The sequence below is a fragment of the Xiphophorus maculatus genome, chromosome 16 (assembly GCF_002775205.1).
Source record: "Xiphophorus maculatus strain JP 163 A chromosome 16, X_maculatus-5.0-male, whole genome shotgun sequence".
In the NCBI taxonomy this organism is placed as follows: domain Eukaryota; kingdom Metazoa; phylum Chordata; class Actinopteri; order Cyprinodontiformes; family Poeciliidae; genus Xiphophorus; species Xiphophorus maculatus.
The window spans coordinates 2,015,492-2,035,229 of NC_036458.1; the positions used below are offsets into that span (position 1 = coordinate 2,015,492).

The 19,738-nt window shown below is 44.4% G+C and overlaps 1 protein-coding gene across 11 annotated transcripts in view; it reads right to left on the reverse strand.

The window, feature by feature from the left end:
* Positions 1–19,738, reverse strand: part of LOC102237105 (RNA binding fox-1 homolog 3) — a 538,118-nt gene that overhangs the window by 47,196 nt on the left and 471,184 nt on the right. For 10 of the 11 annotated variants that reach the window (XM_005803185.2, XM_023348371.1, XM_005803183.2 and 7 more), the window contains one exon: positions 5,750–6,052. In XM_005803185.2, the coding sequence (XP_005803242.1) occupies positions 5,750–6,052 (303 nt within the window). The remainder of the gene's footprint in view (positions 1–5,749; positions 6,053–19,738) is intronic. The other variant, XM_005803186.2, reaches the window with a different exon arrangement.

A 19,738-nucleotide genomic window follows, 5' to 3' on the forward strand; every position in this document is an offset into this window, starting at 1 on the left:
ACTGTCTGAATATTAACACAACGATGCCTAGGAGCGTCTTATTCTTGATGAATTGGGATGTCGGCGAAATGTTTATTTCAAAATGCTAAAATCAGAGAATCTTTACATTGTTTATTTCTGGTAATTTTGGCTTCCAGCTAATGAATTATGTTCTGAGAACATTAGAATATTAGATCAATAAAAGACAGGATCTTAACCCAGACATGTTATGATAACCTCATGTAATGACCTAAAGAAATGATGCCCTCTCTGCCAGCAGCACCGATACACCAATTCTTATTTTAGATGGACGTACTGTTCAGTGGGCCAACATTTCTGTAATAGACTCAGTTTTTCAGAGGAATCTGGGTTTTCATTAGCAGTAAGCCAGAATCATCAAATTAGGATTAATAATTAGATTTGAGTATCTTGTATTTTTGTGAATTGAATTAACTTCTTCCTTCGCAACATGTAAAAAAAATTGGAGTAACGTCAGATTTTAGTGGTTGGAGGATTTCTCTCTTGTCTTTAGTAACAGACCTCGAGTCACTTCTCCAGCTAGTGCTAGCGTAGCACGTGTGTTTTGGTTGTATTTACCCAGAATGTTGTGCACTGTGGACCACTTCCTGCTTCAGGTGTAAATGCATCCTTAATGCATTTATACCTGGAGATCATCTTTCTGTACGTTTCTGCTCTGGTTTTGAAAATGTGCAGCAGGACAAATCCACTCTTCCTCCTGGTTTACCGTTAGTTTCCGATTGTTTGAGACGTGGAAGCAGGTATTGTGATCATTTAAACTATTAAACCATCTGAGAGTTTGAATCTCCTCCCACCGCCAGCGTCCCTTTAATGGCGGCCGCGCGCCATCAGCACAGCCTCTGAAAGCGACACCCTGCTGGCGTCTCCATGCTTTAAACACGGCTCAGCAGAGACCAGAGCGCGTGTGTGAGTGTTTGCATGTGCCCGTCCATGTTTTCTGCATGCTCCTGCGAGTGTGTGTGTGTCTATGTTATCACAGTCCCCCAGAATACCCTTTGGAAAGTCTTCATGCCGCTGACACGGGCTGTGAAAAATCTGGAAATGAGTGCTGCCCTAATGCCACTGCCTTAATTTGTTATCTGAAAAGAGAATGATTACTCATGAAATTCAACCAAACCTCAGACTATTTGAGCCGAGCCAGATAACGAGCTCGCTCCCCGGCAGCCCTCTGCTACCCTCGTCTCCAAGGATTTGGAGAAAAGTTCGGCGCTGCCTCTCTTCCTCAGGTCGCCTGCTTTCAAGTCAGCTTGTTTGAACACGATGCCGGGCCTGCAGACCGGGCAGCGGACAGCGCCACCTTCCTGGTAGAGACGCAGAGGGAAGGAGCGAACGCTCCCTGAGCCTCATTAAAACACACACACACTCCGCTCTCTGTGGGGAATTGACACAGAATCCATACGTTTCCCTGAATTCTCACTCACTTGACTCTTTTTAAGTCTTTAAGTCAAGAAGATGTGCAGAGCAAAGCGTCGTGGCGGGGTGGAGGAGCTGAGCGCAGCAGAGTCGAGCCAGCAGAGGGGGGATCTGCTCCTTCAATCTGTGTTTCTGCAGGGTGCCCTAATCAAAGGCACCCGGGCCCGTCTGCGGCACCCAGAGCAAACCGGCTGGGCCCGTCATTAAAGGCAGCGAACGCAGCAGTGGGCGACACTACACCAGCGGCCCCCGAGGATTAGGCTCTGTGTTTACACCCCACTAATCTCATCCCTCTGTCCTCCCCGAGAAGAGACGGCTGGATGCGGGGAAAGGAGATGGAGGGGAGCGGGGAGAGCCAGGCGAGCTCTCATCTCTCCACGGCGACCATCTCTGGGCTTTTTCTCACAGCGGGCGAACAGATGAAATGAAATCAAATGCGAAACGGAGAGAGAAGGGAGACAGGGAGGCATCGAGCGGAGGAGTGGTGTTCAGTGTCAGAGAGGGGGAGGAAGACGAAGGAGGAGGAGGAGGGTGAACCTCCTGCCAAGTCCCCCCTCCCCCGCCCCACTTTAAACTCTCCTGCATGTCAGCCATTACTGTAAGTGCACGATATAACTGTGGAGCAGTTGGAGAGCGTCACACAAATCTTCAAATCAAACATTGCTACATTACAAGGCGATGATAATGCGCCGCTGCTCGGCTTGTGCTGCCTAAGCACTTTTTCTGCTGCCAAATATTCATGGCTGTGCAGTAATTGTGAAGCCGGGAAAATGGAAGTGTTAGCAACGTTCTTTATGAGTGACCTGGATTCCTCTCAGGGGGGCTGCGACCTCGCCGTGACCCCCAGCGCCCCGCGCCACCAGAGAAGAGGAAGAACCCTTCTCCTTTCATCTCTAACCACCTTTTATAAACATTAGAGCCACACTAGTCGTCTTCGCTTTTATCTGAAACTTTGGATGTAAATCCCGAGTGGAGGGATTTGACTCTGAGGATGAGGCGGCAGACAGCAGGAAGGCGACTTTCACGCTCAGACTGATCCGACTGGACAGCAGCTGGAGTAAAAGGCATCTCCGCCGTGCCGCTTTCACCGAGGGCAGAGAGGGTGAAGGGCGTGTCGCTCCGACAGAGAGACCAACTCTTTCCTGTCAGATAAAATCTGATCAGCTCTGCCTCTGCATCTTCAGACATCTCAGGATCTGAACTTCCCTCCGAAAACGCTGAACATCAAGCAGTCCCTCCAGTTTTACACGATAATTTACGCAAAATCAACAGATCCCGGCATTTTTTGCACCAAAACACAATTGGAAGTTTATTGGAAATTAATTGTCAAAGACATTGGTCTTAAGTGGTGCTAACTCCCACCTGCGGGTGGCAGTATTTCGTACATCTACTACACTGATCCCTCTGCCTTACTTGATGTAACGTTATAGTCCTTGACTGAGATGGCAGGTAACAAAAAGTTACATTTACTGTCACATTAGCAAATTCCTTGCAAAAATTTCTGAAGTAGCGTCACAAAAATCACAAAACAATTGTGAAATCTTGGAGTTACTGAAGATCTGAATATAAATAAAACCCAGAAATTTAGTTCTATCTATTCATCGACTCTTCGGCCATTTTTCTTCAGTAAACCTGTTTAATCGACCCGTTTCACCAAACCACATGGCAGCAAGTCAAAGTTTTAGGCATCTTGATCACAAGTTGTTCTGAATATTTCAGAGCTGCTGATCTGCAGCGATTTTTCACACGCAAACATCTTTCAGGTTTCCAGAGAACTATCGTTCTGAGGATGGAAGTGTTTCAGTATCAGCAGCCTGATCAGAGGTGGTAAACAGACCAATAACTCCTGGTAACAACCACAGTATGTGGACACACAACTAGTGAAACCTTGAATAGATGGGCTACAGCAGCAGACGACCAGTTTCTGAACAGGAAACTAAGGTGACAATTTAACCCTATCCATCAAAATCCAACAATAACTGACTGGAGAAACGTTGACTGATGTGATTTCAGCTGAAGTGTTCAGAGTCAGAGGACGATAGAAACAACACAACGACTGAAACTAACGATTATTTTAGTAATCAATATTTCTGACGATTAATTGGGTAAAAAAATTGATTCCATCTCCAGATATTTCATGTAACTACTGAGGCCTTTTTATACAATAATAGAAATACATTGAAAAATGCAAATAAACAAATATTCAGTTATTTTTCAAAATAATAAAATAAACATTTTGTTGTCTAAAATAAAGTTGCAGCATTTCTTTAGCAAACATTTTAGAAATCCTTCTAAAATCAACATGCGAACCTTTCTGCTTAACTTATCAATACAATTGATTTTTTTTACTAAAAGCTTGTTAATTGGATAGCAAAAGGTATTTAATAAGTGATATTTTTTTCATTTGAATTTGAACCAGATGAAGCTAAACCTGAGTTCTGCGTAGAACACATTTACAGACAAAGATTTATTTATTTTCATCTTAAATGCAAAACGTGCGTATTAATTACTGCTCTGAATATGTCCGTCTTTCAGCAAAATGCCTTTTTTTTGAGTCTGTGTATTCCAGTTGGCAATCAATCAATAACTAAATTAGTTGACGATTAATCATGTCAACCCTCTAAAGCATGAGTCCAGGTTATTTAATAGTGTTGGAGATATTTTCTTTGCCAACTGAGCACCATTTAAATGCCACAGCCTATAAATCAATAAAGAGTCTCTGGGATGTGGTTATTTATGGTTCATAATGTGAATATTTTGGTGTTTTGTTCTGCAGTCATGGGAGATTTTTACAGGCTTTGGTGGGCGTATTCTGGGCCGGCTGTGTCTGCTTCGAGCACAAAACCCGCAATTCTCTGAGGCAATGTGCAGAACTTCCATATGCAACTTATGTTGACATAATAAAGCTACAATATGGTGGGCAGTGGAGACAATTAAAAATGCACATTACTGTAGTGCAGATGGGGCCACATGTGCAAGTTAAATTATGCAGAAAATAATTTTCTAAAGTCTCCTGAAACAATCTGTTTGTACACCTTGTTTAAAATCATGTACAAACACCTAAAATTATGATTTATGTGGAGTTTAATTAAAGCTAATGTCAAGGCTGAAGGCAGCTGAACTAGAGAAACTGAGACAACATGTTCTGGTGTTAAGATAAACTGGATGTTTCCTGTTCTGTTTGCTAAGCAGCTTCACTTCTAAACCACAGCTGGTCTGGGCTTGTTTTGCTTTCAAAATGGCTGCAACAACTAAAGAGCGCTCAGTCATTTCTGCTCAGGCTGGAGGCGCATCTCAGATCAATTACACCATCATCAGAAAGTTCATTCACTTTGGTAATTAATTCAGAAGTGAAAAATATTCATACTAAAGGAGCCCAGACATTAGATGGACACACTGTTCATCAACATGTCTGTATTAAAGCTGCAGAATGCAACTTTTAAAATAATCAGTTTTCTATTTGTTAAAACTGTCACCATGTTCTGACAGTTTGAGACATATAATCTGTGAAAAAATCAATCTCATACTGCCGTCTGCAGAAATGCACCGTTCCTGATCAAAAACAGGCAATCAGTCGGGTAGAAGGTCTTAGCGCTGTCAATCATCCTCATGTACTCGCTGCTAATTGTGCTGATGGCAGAGAAACAACTTGGAGTTACAGGCAAACCGTTTATCCACCCTAATCTGTGGTTATGCTAACTAGCGTTAGCATTCACAGCAAGCTATGCTAGTTCCCTGTTGCCTGAGGAAAAGCAGAAAACAAGGGGGAGAGGGATGAGCAGCACCAGGCAAGATTGTGACTGACAGCGCTAAGTCCCGCCTCCTGGCTCTCATTAGTTGTTTCTTATCATCACTGAGAGAAAACAGAGATGATTTTTTTAGATTATCTCATAATATTCTGTCACGGCATAATGGCAATTTCAACAAATATGTACGAAAAAATATGTTTTATAAAAGTTACATACTGCAGCTTTACATATTAAAATTCAAATTTTCTGAGAAACTAAATTTGTAGCTTTTTATTTGTCGTAAGCCAGAATCATCCAAATAATCAGATGTGTGTGTGTGTGTGTGTGTGTGTGTGTGTGTGTGTGTGTCTTTCTGAACTGAATATATATTTTTCCTGATGATTTGTATTTACTGCGATGCACCTCCAGTTTCTGGAACCAACATTTCCCTGCAGACAGAGATGCAGCTAATTCATGAAATTTTACAACAATATTTCTAACAATATTTCTCATCTTTTCTTAGTTGCACAAAAAAGAATCACAGTTAATCAGTTAATGAAGTATAAAATGATAAGAAGAATATATTTTACTTGCTGACAGCGTGTTGAGAACAGTGTTTGCAGGTGATGAAGGGCACTGACCGGTGCGGTCGTGGTGGCGGTGATGGCGGGCGTGCTGTTGTCAGTGCCGGCCGGCTCGCTGTGCGTCTGTGTGGGCGTGTACAGGGTCATGGCGTGCTCGGGCACCCGGCTCTGCCCGGTGTAGTCCTGCGTCGGGAGCGGGTGCGGCGCCGCAAACTCTGCAGGGATGCCATTCTGTGGGGGAGGCGGGTACTGGGCGGGGGTGTAGGGCTGGGCCATCGCTTCAGGAGGGTTGGTGGCCTCTTGGTTACCCTGCGAGAGACACACAGCGAGAAGGGAGAGGAAATTAAAGCTACAGCTCGTTGTTGGGCTTGTATGAGCAGCATGAAAGGCGTCCGGGTTCCCTCCTGAGACTCAAAGGGCAACCAGGGAGAGTTGACCTGCCAAGCTTCAGAGCCAAGAGGAAACAGCCATCATATCACGTCTCAGCTCACATTAGAGGAGCCCTTGATCATCGCTAATGAACATAGTTTACATTGTAGAGTGTGGCTTACAGTTAGAGGGCCAAGAGTCAGGGGGAATCTCAAAGCACAAGAGGAAAGATCAATTAATTGATCAAATTTTGATTAAGCTCTTTGATTTCAGTGACAGGTCTGTTAAACGAGCAGCTGCTCCCTCAACGAGATTCCCTTTAATACTTCCAGCAGAAGGCTGCTTCCCGCTCTGAGCGCTCGCTGGCCCGGCCCTCTTCCTGTCTCAGGTTAGCAGCTCACAAAGTCGGCTTTTATGCTTCTTTCAGGAAAATATTTGTTGCCTTTTTCTGGAAAAGTTTTTACTTTTTTGTTTTGTTCACATTTCTGGCAGATTTGTATTCAGATTTGATTTGGGCTCCAAACAATAAAGAAAACCAATAAAACTGACTAACAAAACAAACTAAAGGCTGTACAACCACCCCTACACTAAAACAGAATCCTCTTAAAGAAAGAGACAAAGAGGAGAACGATTAAACATCCAAGGGAAGATTATTTTATCACTTTCATGTTTATATTTAAGAAATTGAGTCCTTTTTCCCGACCATTACCAAACACTGTCTGGACATGATGACAAACAAACATGAGCAAAAACATGACAGGGAGGAAAGACAACAAAAAGAGCTGCAGTTTGAAACCATCACAGCTCCCAACAAACCCAATAAAGTTTTTCATCTCAAGTTTTTTCACTTCTTTTTTCAGGAAAATATACATTTTATATAGTTTTTAAATGATTACTTTATTCTGAGTATACTATTTTCAATAACTGCACATTAGTTTTCTTGTTGCAAGTTTAGCCTTCCTGTACAGTTATTCCTACATAGTTTTGTACCTGCATTCTCACATTTACCTTAACTTTCTCCACAGAGACAAAAACAGATATTTCTCCTCTATTCTATATGATCATACTAACAGTGCAGATGTTTTGCTCTTATTATGACATGTAAATATTTTTACTTTGACATCCAAAATGTGTCAAAATCAGCAATATGTTCAAATTGTGTTTTATTTTTGCTTTTTAAGTAGATTGCGGTTTTATATTAGTTTAATCGAAACAAGACCCTGTTAATAAAGTGCTGATTAGATTATGATTTAATGTTTTTTCTCTTTCTTGAGTGAGAAACTTTCATTAAAAACCAATGTTTAGCCCCTAAAGCTGCCTTACAGCAGCTCCCATATGCTGCCAGAACTCCCAGTATGGGGTATCTGCACCACATGTTTTTCTTACCCCCCCTGTCTCCGCTCCTGACTTTAGTGATAGATGGGCCTTCGCACCGAAGCGGTTTCACAGCCCCTTTGTCTCGTGTGGATGCCTGGGATGATGAGCTGCAGAAATAATGGACTTTTCTGGCTGGTGCACATTGTTAAACTCGGTAATGGCTGGACTACAGAAGTGCGTGTCTTATTGTTGCGAAGCACTAGTCTCTGAGAATCCGGCCTAATGAGCAGAACAGTGAGATCAGTGCTGCTGGAGCGGATATCCATCCCGGCATTAAAAACACTGAGGGAAAAGGTGAGACAATAACACCACAATCCAATAACACCCCCTGCAAATACCCTCAATCACATTTAAAGATACAGATCATGCGAGCGCAACGCATAACTCTTTAGATAAGGGAGGAGAAGGAAAAGAAGCAGCCAGAAGTGAGGCTTTATGAGTGGCAAAAAACAATAACGGTAAACAGATAGAGAAGTTTCTGTCTGTTTCTTTACAAGCCGGCTGCGGATGGTGAGATAGTAGATAAATGGGTTTTATTCCTCTCCGTTTTATTTTGCTGCAGTGGTTCTTGGCCTCTGCCTGCAGATTTCCAGAGAAAGCTCGATCTGGGCAGGAGGCTTTAATGAGAGGAAGCTGAGCAACACTCTGCTGTAAATGTAGTGGAAATAATTCTGCTCTGACGTGTTGGCAAACAAAGCTCGGCCTAAACTGTGCGCTGCCAATTAACGAAATGCTCCATTATCTAAATGAAAAAAGAGCGGAGCCTTGAGAGGAGCTGACCAGCCTCCTGCTGGAGGAGCCGACCCAAACACCCCCTCCTCCCGCTTTTTATTACTCTGTATTTCCATCTCCTCTGTCTCTCCCTCAATCCTCCTCCCCCTCCTTCCCTTTTATGCTCATCTCTTCCTCCCTCCTCTCTTTTTATGCAGAAACTTTTTTAATCTCTACCCCTGTGCTCTACTTTTTCTCTGCCTCCAGTCATGGCATTATATAACACACTTGCAGTGCAGGGCATCCTAATTCAAGGAAGCTCTTGATGTTGGCAAATTTCAACTTCTAAGCGCCCATTTTAAAAGGAGAATGGGGTTTGCTACCTCAAAAAAAAAGAGGATGCACCTCCCGGTAGGAGAGCTCAAAGTACCACCGGATCCTGTGTCCTCCTTTAAAGCGGCCTGCGCCAGCCGTCAACACATCAACAGTCCGGCGGAGGCAGAGCGCGCTCAGCAGCCCCGGAAACAAGACAACACATCAAACACTGCTCACGTCATTAAACAGATCAAAGCTGCAGGTATTTCTTTTATTTAGTCGCTGTCAACACACATGCCCATAAACGCCGTCAGTGTTTTTAAGAGTTTACAGAGAAAAACCGGCGTCCACTTAAGCTACAGCTCCAAACAACCTCACACGTCTTAGGAGGTTTGGTATCCAGGTTGGGATAATAGGATCTATAAACACGGTTTCCATGCAACGTCATCCTGTGTAGCACGCAGGCTGGCGTTGCACATTCCTTTGAGGTTATGATGGAGCTGTGGAAGCATCATATTCATCTTCTCATTGATGCCGCTCTGTGTCTGCCAGGCGAACAGGTGAGCTGCACCACCAGCTGATCAATAAAGCAAGAAAAATAATGATCTGTGCGCTGGAAAGAAAATGAAATCCCAGAAATATTGTTCTTCTTGTCGGCCATTAATAACAATTAGAAACCCGTCAAGCGGAGTGGTGCATGAAGGAGTCACAGCTGAACAAAACCAAATGATCTTCATCCTAAACTGTTTGGATAAGCAGCTGGTAATGAGAATCAAGGCCAGCCTGACCTGAATTGTCTGAATAAACACTTTGTTGCCGACTGAAAGAATCTTTCTGACCAGAACTGAAACTCTTTATTTCCCTAAAAACCCGGCAGTTTTTCCAGCTTTATTCTTTCTTCTTTCATCACAGCGATGCTTCTAGCTCTGCCTTCTTGTTTGTTTTATCCTCGTTTATTTGTTTGACTATAGGTAAGTTTGGAGTCTGTGATGTAGTGTTTGTTACGCACCGTATCTCAAGTTCAACTGAACTTGCTGAAGTGTCTGTGTGTGTGTCAGGAACGGAGTCGTTTTGCTCTCGTCGGTCCGAACCTTGGAAAAGTGCAACTAGGACTGAGAGCAAGTGGCACGAAAGCAGCATCGCCGCCTGCAGCTGCGCATCAGAGGAGGAACTGTGCTACAGTGCTGCAGCGCCATGTCGCTGCTGTTTCAAAGGGCAGCAAGGCAAAAGCATGGAGGCGGAGAGTACAGGCCTCATTAGTGAAACACAAAGTAACACTGCCTCTCGTATGATCTTCGCCTTCCTCTGATGTATGTGACAAACGAGTTATTCGACTGGAAATGGACTGGGAGAAGAAAAAAGGCCCATGCAAATCAGGCAAGCTGCACTCGTCCCAGAGCGCCACACGCCCTTTTCTCTGGGCCGAGCCAGGCCCGGCAAACATCCTCAGTGCCTAATGAAAAAACCTCTGACAAAGCAGTCAGGTACGCTTCACACCTCATTCTGCAGAAGAGATTGCTCTTTGTTACGGCCGCAGTACAAGTTGTTGTTCTATTGGCAGTGTTTATGGGAGGGGAGCAGCTCCTTTGCGACATTTTAATGCCCTCCTTGCATGGCCTGCCGCCCCAATTCACCTGAACCTCATCTCCACAACCACGATGACGAAGAGTAAAGGCAAGCAGAGGGAGCAGCCCTTATCGATCTGCCATCCTTCCCTTCCCTCAATCTCTCCCTTCACTCCTTCTATTACTGAAGAGCACAATAAAAACACTATCTCTAATCTTAAGCACTCTCCTTCTGTAAAATTGGATTGGAAACCCTTACTTAAGGAGATCACTTCTGGAGTGGAGTTTCTGATTTTACAGTCCGCATCAGGAGCCAGGGAGGTCAGAGGGCGCTCATGGCGATGCCCGGCGCTGAGGCGCCCGTCTCAGAGACACTCAGACACTTTGACTGGTGTTAACCTCGCTGCACATGGTCAGAGCTGAACTCTCTCTCAGCAGGTACAACCGCCTGGCTGCTCGCCAACCATCCCTGATCCTCTTTAGTGGAGCTGCTCAAATACAGGAGCTGTTAGCAGGAACTCATAACAGCAGAGTGCCGCACCGACTCATACATGCGACGGAGGGTCAAAGAGCAACGCAAAGGCAAAATACGGCAGGCGACTAATTGCGTTGCATTGAATCCGGAGGGAAATCACTCAAATGGGAGCGGGTTGATCAATCTCAGCGATAGGAGCCGTGATGGAGTGGGCAGCTTTATAGCTTCAGCGCGCTCACAAGCAGCCTGGATCATTTTTCACCAAAGGCCTTTTTACCCAACATGCTTCCTGCTGTACAGCAGTAAACATACATTAAGCAGCTGTGCAGCGTTTGAGGAGGATCCACACTGAATCTGAGAGAACACACGCAGACAACGCGCTTCGTCAATATCACACAATACAACATTTTCTTAAGTGGACCGTAAGCAGTTTAGCGTCTGAAAATTGTTCTCTTCCAAAGGCTCTGTAGAAGAACGCTCATTTGGTTTTAATGACTGGCTGACAGTGATGGTGGAAAACCGGCGATAAATCCCGCAGGGCCGTCGCAGGGTGTAGAGAGGAAAGCAGCTCAGCGGAGGCCAACGCTCGGCTCCCAGTTGATGCAACACAAACGAAACACCGAGTGGTGTTCAGCCAACTACATGAAAGCCTCTGGTTGTTCTGGTGCTGATGCTCGGTTAATTGTAGCCCCGCACGCCGACAGTCGGCGAAGAGACGGCCCGAGATGATTTCTGCAGGCAACTGGCATTCATTTAGTCTTGAAGGCGCATAAATAAAAGCCGTCTAGCCGGGTCCATTTTAATTAGGAGAGCCACATGATCTTCTTCTAAGTCTCTGTGTTCACACTCACCAGAGGCTGCAGCATGTGTTAATTACAACCACATGCCACACAGCGAGTCCAAGGTGAGCCAGGAGAGGGAGACGGAGAGGAGGTAAACAACAACAAGGAAACAAAACCGCTTCAGCACAGATTCACATGATGAGCCACATATTTGGTGCAGCGGCTATTCCCCTCCTCCAAGTCAACCAATTACAGCAACGCAAGTGAGAACAGAGAGGTGCGGAGAAGAAGGCCAATTTAATGCAGATTCACCCCCCCACCCCCCACCAGCACAACATCCACTGCTGTAGGTTTATGATTTCAAATAGGCTGGGGAGCGGGTTATTGTTTTGTCTCACATTTCCTCCTCTGCAAACTCCCTTCTTTCCATTTTTCCATCTCATTTGAGGAAAAATCAATTCATGAAAATAAACACTGAGTGTCTTCGCTCTGCGTCCGAGTCAATTTGGATTTTGTGCATGTCTCTCCGCCGCTTTTCTGAGAGGCTTAATCGTTTTCACATGTCACATGTGTTTCATCCCCTCTAACCTGATTTTTCCTCGTTATTGGGAGCACTTATTTGCTCCACGGCCTCGGATGGAGGTATTAGAAAGAGAGTTCATTTTCCTCAATCCCTTGCTGATTTCTTCATTACGCTGCAGCCGAGGCGCCGTGTGCGAAGCCTCGCATCGAGATGGGACTGCTCTTAGCGCCGCGACTGCAAGTGTTACTATACCTTAGAGACGCTGCAGCGCCTCTTAATAAACAGAGCAGACAGAGGATCACTTTGAACTCTGGTGACATGTAATGAACCTGTCTGTCTCAGTCGCACAGGGCTGTCTGGGGCTCCGGAGCCGCCTGGTAAAAATGCAGATAAATAAATAAAGGAAAACAGAACCAAATAAAGCCTGCAGGCCCTGTGAAAAAGCCATCAGTTCCACTTGGTTAGACTCACAGCATTTTGCCAACACCATAAGAGGAGATAATTGTCGGTTTCAGTGCTGATGCCTCTTTTGTTGCATAACAGATATTTACATCTGGGACTAATTACTTCACACTGGGTGTCAAAATTTGGATTAACTTGTGGGAAGCATCCAGTTTGGTGTTCAGACTTGGAGACAAAAGACAAGCGCACTCGTCTGACCCCAGCGGAAACAAACCGCAGAACCTTTTCAGCTACTTTTCTTCTGAAGTCGTCAAAACAAAGTGAAACTGGTGTTAAGCTATTAAAAACTCACTAAAACTGAACGACTTCTTTCAGATTGCTATTGATCAGACCCGGGGAGAAGGAGAATGATGCCTGAACGGCGCGACGATCTGCTCATATAAACCCGTAAAGCTGCTCCACAGTGTTGTCTTCTGAGATTCCTCAGGGGACGAAATGACAACATTTGTTTTAGAACCAGCTGATTGTCATGTTAATTCAGCCCCCCCTCCCCCACTGTGTGCGAAGGTTATGATACGGGGGCCAGAGTTCCTCGTGGGGACAAAATGTCATTACTTAAGCATGCAGGAATCTCAACATGACATTCCTTGACCGCTGTGACAAAGGCAAACATATGCAAATGTGGGAGAGTGCCACTCTCATTATGACCCCTGTCAGGGAGAGTTTGACACCTCCCTCTGGACCCCGAACATGTTCGTGGGGGAAGGAGCCCCGATAATGACTGAACGCTGGCAGGAAAACAGGTGTAGCTCTGCCTTATCTCTTCTAGTCACTCCTTTTGTGTTTGCATCTCTCTCTCCAGCCTCGGTTGGCCTATTTGCTTCCTCCTTTCTCTTTTTTTGCCTTCATTTTGCACTGAAAGGAGAGACAGGTTTACAAGGCGGGAATTCTTTGAAGTAAAGAAGCCAACTACTCGCCGCTGTAGCCAAAGCTCATCTAATCAGGGGCTAATTCCAGTTATTAAGATTTGAGAGATAACTTTGATTCATCACAGTCCATCTACCCCGATCGGTTAATCACTGTCACACTAAGCTCTTTTTTAGTCATCCTTTTGTTTCCACTCCCTCTGGCATGCAGGGAAGGGGAATAAGAGGGATAGAAGAGAAGGAAAGGGAGAAGATATTAACAATATTAATGACCCGTGATTCTCGTCTCCTTAATGAGAAGGGTTATTAACTGTGATTATCCATGATGAAATGGTGGTAATTCTTGAAAGCTTGGGAAAACTTGTACAATCACTCGTTTGCTGATTCGCTCCTGTGATGTTTAAGAAAGAAGGTGAGCATTTGGAGAACTGGGAGGATAAACAGGAACGCTCGCCGCGGGAAGCCTGGAAGGCTAAGGCAGCCATTTGCAGTTCCAGCGCTGTTTCACTTCTGAGAGTTCTTCACACAGATGCAGCCAAACTCTCAAGTGTTTCTCGCTCTTTAAAAACCACTCGGCATGCCACCGCCTCACCTTCTCCTCCTGGTGGCTAACGAGCGGGCCAACGTCGACACCCAGTCGCCCATCTGCTGCCTGACACTGCTGAGTGGCTGTTTGAACACCTATGCCGCTTTCGCCAGATCCCTGATGCAGCATTTCCTCGGCTCGGCCTTTTTTCATCCCAATTATAGGAAGTTGCATGCCTGTGGAGTCCCTGTCGGCTTCATATGATTCCCTCAATGGAGAGGAGGGAGAGAGGGAGGTGCTAGTGCTGTCTGGTGAATCATTGATGTGCAGTCATACTGTTTCATTGCAGATCCGTGCGTGTTTGGAGGGAAAGACAGGGTTAGGCAACAGACAGATAACAATCCTGAATTATGCATGTCCGTCCGCTGCGAGGGGTTTAGGGTGGGATGGGAACGAGCCACACTCACTTATCCCTGGAGACAAATTTGGATAGAAAAGATCTGGGCGTAGAAGAGTCGGGTCCATCCGACGGCTTCAGACGTCTCTTTAGCTCCTCAAACTCCTCGCCACACGGAACCCTGCAGGTGATCCGCTCATCGGTTCAGCAGACGATCATGTTGGCGTTCAGGACGACGCATTTGTTTTAAAAGCATCTCTAGGAATTTAAAGCATGTGAAAGTGTCTCCTAAAATCACTGCTGGGCCCATTTGGGATAATAATCCCATTTCTACATGCCACTGAAGCTCTCGCTCTGGAGAAATTGGATTGTTTGCATTACTGACCTGTGGAGCAAGGCACTCTGGGAAAAACGCAACAGCCTTGAGGCTTTATTAGATTCAATCAGTCTTTCATAAACAAAAGCTCACTTTTGAAAAAGGTAAGGGAAATCTTCTAAATGTGAGTAAGCCAGCACTTTGTGGACACACTCCATTTATTTCCCCCAATTAAATCTCTTTAATTGGATTGAGGCCTGGCACCTGGTTTACACTCTGTCAACCACGCAATCCACAATAATTGATGCCAAAGCCGGCGTGCGTATGTGTGCGCACGCCCGTGGGATGTGTGGCGATGGGGGAGGAGGGATTTAGAGCATGTCTCACTACTCCACAATTTCACTCTGATCAATTTATCAATGGCCCGCCTCGCTGTCCCGCAGCGTCCACTGCACCGAGATGGGAGATGCCTCTGCAGGACGCAGGGAGGAGGAAGCAGCTGCAGCTGCATGTGCTATCTGGACGCATCTGCAACTTGTATTTTATTCTAAGCCACTGTTTGATTTAAGTCTTTAATTATTCTGGATTGGGAAAGCTAGCTGCATGTAGCACTGCAGATTTAATTATTTTAAACATAATGGAGTAATTGAATTTTGCATTGTGTGTCAGGTGTTGATGACATTTTCTGAACCAGGTTTACCAGTTTATTGGTAAAATGTAAACACTTATTAGCATGATAAACAAAACAACAACATTTCTGTCTTCAAAGCTGTAAACAGGAGGAAATGTGTCCCAACATGGTCATACTCACTTACTTTCCTCCAAAGTTGTAAAAGCACACGCAGCTTTGGGTAAGCACATGCTAATGCTGCAGATTTGCATACACACACTTCCAGAACCGTGATCCACTCCCGAATACAAATTGCTGCGTGCCCACACGTGGAAACACACAGAGATACAAATCCGAGAGATGCATCATGGCGCGCTGACAGCACCTTTAAGACACTTTGAGAAACGCTCGGCTCCTGAATACCGAGCGCCGCCGCTGCTGCTGCCGCCGCCGCCGCCAACGTACAAATGGAGAGAGGCAGAGACAGAGCGAGGGGGAGGCCAAGGGAGACCCAACACAGTAAATAAAAATACAATTTCCTCCACTGACATGCCCATTCTGTTGGAAGCCTGACTCTAATTATTCTAAGCACTTTGAGGGATGGCTTTCCACGGCATTAATCTACACATCCCACTCGCCCATCCACAGCCGATGCACTTTTAACTACATGAGGACGCCTGGAAAGTCCACGTAAAACCTCAGGAGGAGGAGATTGACTTTCTACAGTTATCAGCTGAAGTGCTCTGCCCGACTGAATCTTTCTCTAAATCTCACAACACCATGCAACAATTTTCATTTTCAATTTCAAACAGCACATCTCTCCTCTGGCAGCGGGTAACACGTACGTGTTGCTCTGCAGCTCAAAATAAGTTGCTGAATTCTCATTACAGGGTTTGTGTGCAAGTTTCCCCTCTGGGCGGCAAAGCACTCGAAGCTCATTTGAAACCGCGCCAGATCGATAAATCACCTGGGACCATCAATCAATCAATGAGCTTATCGATATTCGCCGGAAGAGGCTCCTCCCACCGAAAGAGGAGGCCATCTTTGGTACAGAACATGTCGGGCAAATGGGCTTTTAACATAATAGCTCCGTCTACTTCTGCTGAGTGCAAGATTGATGCCATGCAATGTTTACATGTTTACACAAGCTGTAATAGTGATACACAGCAGGTTCTGTTCAGCACACACACACACACGCACACACACACACACACACACACACACACACACACACACACACACACACACACACACACACACACACACACACACACACACACACACACAGAGATGACTTCAAAGATTCATGTTCATCTAAACCCAACAACATCAAACCACCTTTAAGCTTTCTGATAAAAAAATGGATATTCAGTTTTGCTGCAACATCTCAAACATTCCCCTCTTGGTAGAAGCAGAGATCTAACCTTCCTAATTTACCACCACTCTTCTTTAGGTGGAAAGTTGTAGTAACAGGGATTTTAGCTGAAATAATCCTCGTTCTTTCATTGAAAACATGAAAATTAAAGTTTAACCAAACAATGCCTTCGTTTTAATCTTCCTTTTCACAAAATAATGGCTTACGTTCGTTACGAGCAGCAGCAGAAACCTGACAGTCAGACATTCCCCCTTATTTCTCACTCTCCTTCAAAACTCTCATCCAACCCCCCTGTGCCCTTTAGCAAAGCACTTTTACCCCACAACCAACCAGCTAACCGACCTAGCTGCTTTTCAGCCACAGGCGGAAAAGTGAGAGTGCGGCTCAAGCGAACATGCGAGGCTGAGAGTGAGCACTGCAGGAAAAGAGGTTGCACACTCAGCAAACACACACGGCGAGAAGAGGGGGTAAAAAACCGAAAGGAATGAATGAATAAACAAGCAGGCCGGGAAATAAATAAATAAAGTTGTCATGTTTTTATTCAAAGGGAAATTACTACAGTTGAGGACAGAGTGCAGAGAATTTGTTTCTAAAACTAGTGGCTGGAAAAACATTGATTTGCATTATGGGAGAAGAGGCAGCAGCATTCGTTTTCCATTCAGCCACATAATCGAGGACGAGACTTTCAAAGAAAAGTAGCTGCTTGTAAAGAGAGGAAAAAAGACAGGACAGCATTGTAGGATAAGAACGGGACTGACGTGATGCGCGAGTCAAGTGTCCAAACACTTTGTTGTTGTTGCCCCCACCCCTCCCCCACGCTGTATTTATGGTTTTATTCTGCGATCGTGTTCCTCTGGTGACAGTCTGACCGTCCTGCTGCAGACGCCATGACTGACAAGATAATAGACGCTTGTACATGAGACGCATCGCTGTTGTTTTCTTATTTCTGCGTGTTTCAGTCAGAGGAAGTGATGCTTTGAAGGTGATTTTATTGTGATTTTCTGATCAAACAGAAAAGAAATTTATTGAAAGAAGAAAATCTCTGGGATATTTTTCTTTTTATTTGAATTTAACTGGAAGAGTTGTTTATCTTGGGATTTTGGTGTAAATGTATAAAAAGCTTATAAATAAATATGTGGTAATTGATCTCTAAGAACTTAAAAACTTTAACATTAGATATGTTGTGGTGCCAGGAAAAGTCCCCAGACTGGGTTAGTGTTTGACAACCTCAAACCTCTAAAAAAGAGTCACATCACATCTTAGCTTAAGCTCAGTCAGATTAGAGGACAAACCTTAACTCAATTTCTAATTAAATCCAGGTCAAAACTTTGACTAGGCCATTGTAACATGACTCTGTTTTGATCCAAGCCTTCAATCATATCTCTGACTGCATGTTTATGGTGTTTGTCCTTCTGAAAGTTGAACCTCCACCCCAGTACTACACTTCAAAAACACAAAATCTTAAGTATTTAAAAGTATTTTGTCTGTTTCTGGTGTGAAAATCTTAATACAATTAAAGTCAGACAAAACTAACATAAAAGTAAGTTTTCAGCAATATGTAGGAGATTGCTTTAAGTCGGTAACTAGTGCATGAATTATTCTCTTAAATTGCTGAAAACTTCTTATTTTAAGCGTAATAAGATATTTGCACTGGAAAAAACTTGGTAAGATTTAGTGTTTTGCAGTGCAGGTCTTCTGCAGCCTCTAACAAGTTTTCCTCCAGGATTTGGCTCAATTCTTTTCTTCTTTAAATGTTTGTTGTGTCCCATTAGGGATGAGCAACACTGACCTAAAATTTTACCCCAATATTTTGTGGTAATTGTTTTCGATAACAAGGAAATACACAAGAATTTGTTTTCAGCAAATCATTTCTCACTGCATCCAGCCAGAGCCATAAACATTTATCTAATTATAAAATCTAAACCCTTAGAGCTTCAGTTACATACAGTAATACAAACACACCACCTACCATCATGCAGTAAATACATTGTTTACGTTTTGTATCAGATTTTTCTATCCATTCAATGCTTTGCGTTTTCCAATCTGACACAATTGATGGAAATAAATGGCTGTAATATTCAGCTGGTAGGTACTGACTGATGTCACTGATTTACTTTCCTAAAAATAATAACAACCAAAAAAAAGTGAAACTTGTCAGAGTTTATGAAAACATGGTGTTTCAGAGTGGGTATCCCCACAGGCCAATACACAGAAAATCATATTTGGGCCACATTACCAGATGGCAGAGACAGAAACTCTAGCACCGTAATGTTGTTTGTATACTGTAAGTTACAACCTGCAGGCCTACTGGGGCCTGTCAGATATCCAGTAATGATGGGACATGAAATACAAGCCTCTCTAATTGGAGACAATCTGCCCCCTGCATCTGGATTCAAACACACGTGTCATCAGCTCATTTGAATTCATAACCACCAAAGTTTCTGAGCGACATCACAGCCTCTTGGTCTAAATTTAGCCGTTTATTTTAAGGCGTTTATCCTTCTGGTTAATGACCAGAACAGCCAGCAAATTGATCCGGTTCCCTGTGCAGAAACTTCCCGATCCAGACCCTCATTTGTGTTCCTGCAGACCCGCATCATATCAGAGCCGGCTGCCTGCTGACATCCAGCAGTTATTTAAGGAATCTGCAGGATATATTGGTGTAACCTGAGCATACAGACACACATGTATGTGTGTGGAAGCTGACACAATGGAAACAGATTGCCATGGTTGCTCCGCAGCTCTCCATCACGTCTTAGCAGAACGAGGGAACGCGAGGCCTAAGGGTCAGCTCCACCACCGCCTGCAGACACACGGCAGCGGGCCCAGCCATTACTGTTAGCTAATTGGAGTTTTCCTCGGGGTCAGGAAAGCCATCTGCAGCGCCGTTACCAGCAGAGACCCCCACTCCAACAGCCGCGCATTGTTTTTAACACCGCTGCCTCTCTCTCTCCACCTTTGAAGAAGGAGAGATGTGGTGTTGGGGAGGGGGGTTGGTTAATAGGAAAAGTCTCTGTCTCCTCTGTGCGCCATTCATCATGTCAAATGTTAATATCTTTAAAGGTCACTGCGAGTCATAAAGAAAAAAGAGCCTTAGCTAAACTTTCCCTGGGATTTCCAGAGGTCTAATCACCAATCGCCAAATCCAAAGTGTCTCTTTTGATTGGCTTTTGATGGCCTCATTTCACAGCGATTCATAACACAGAAAGGGACATTTAGAAGAAAACAGCCAGGTAATTTCAACATAATAACATGAAGGGATAGAGTTAACCAACTTGAGAAAGGAGAGAGAAAAAATAAAGGCCAGAGGAAAAAAGCAGCAGCAG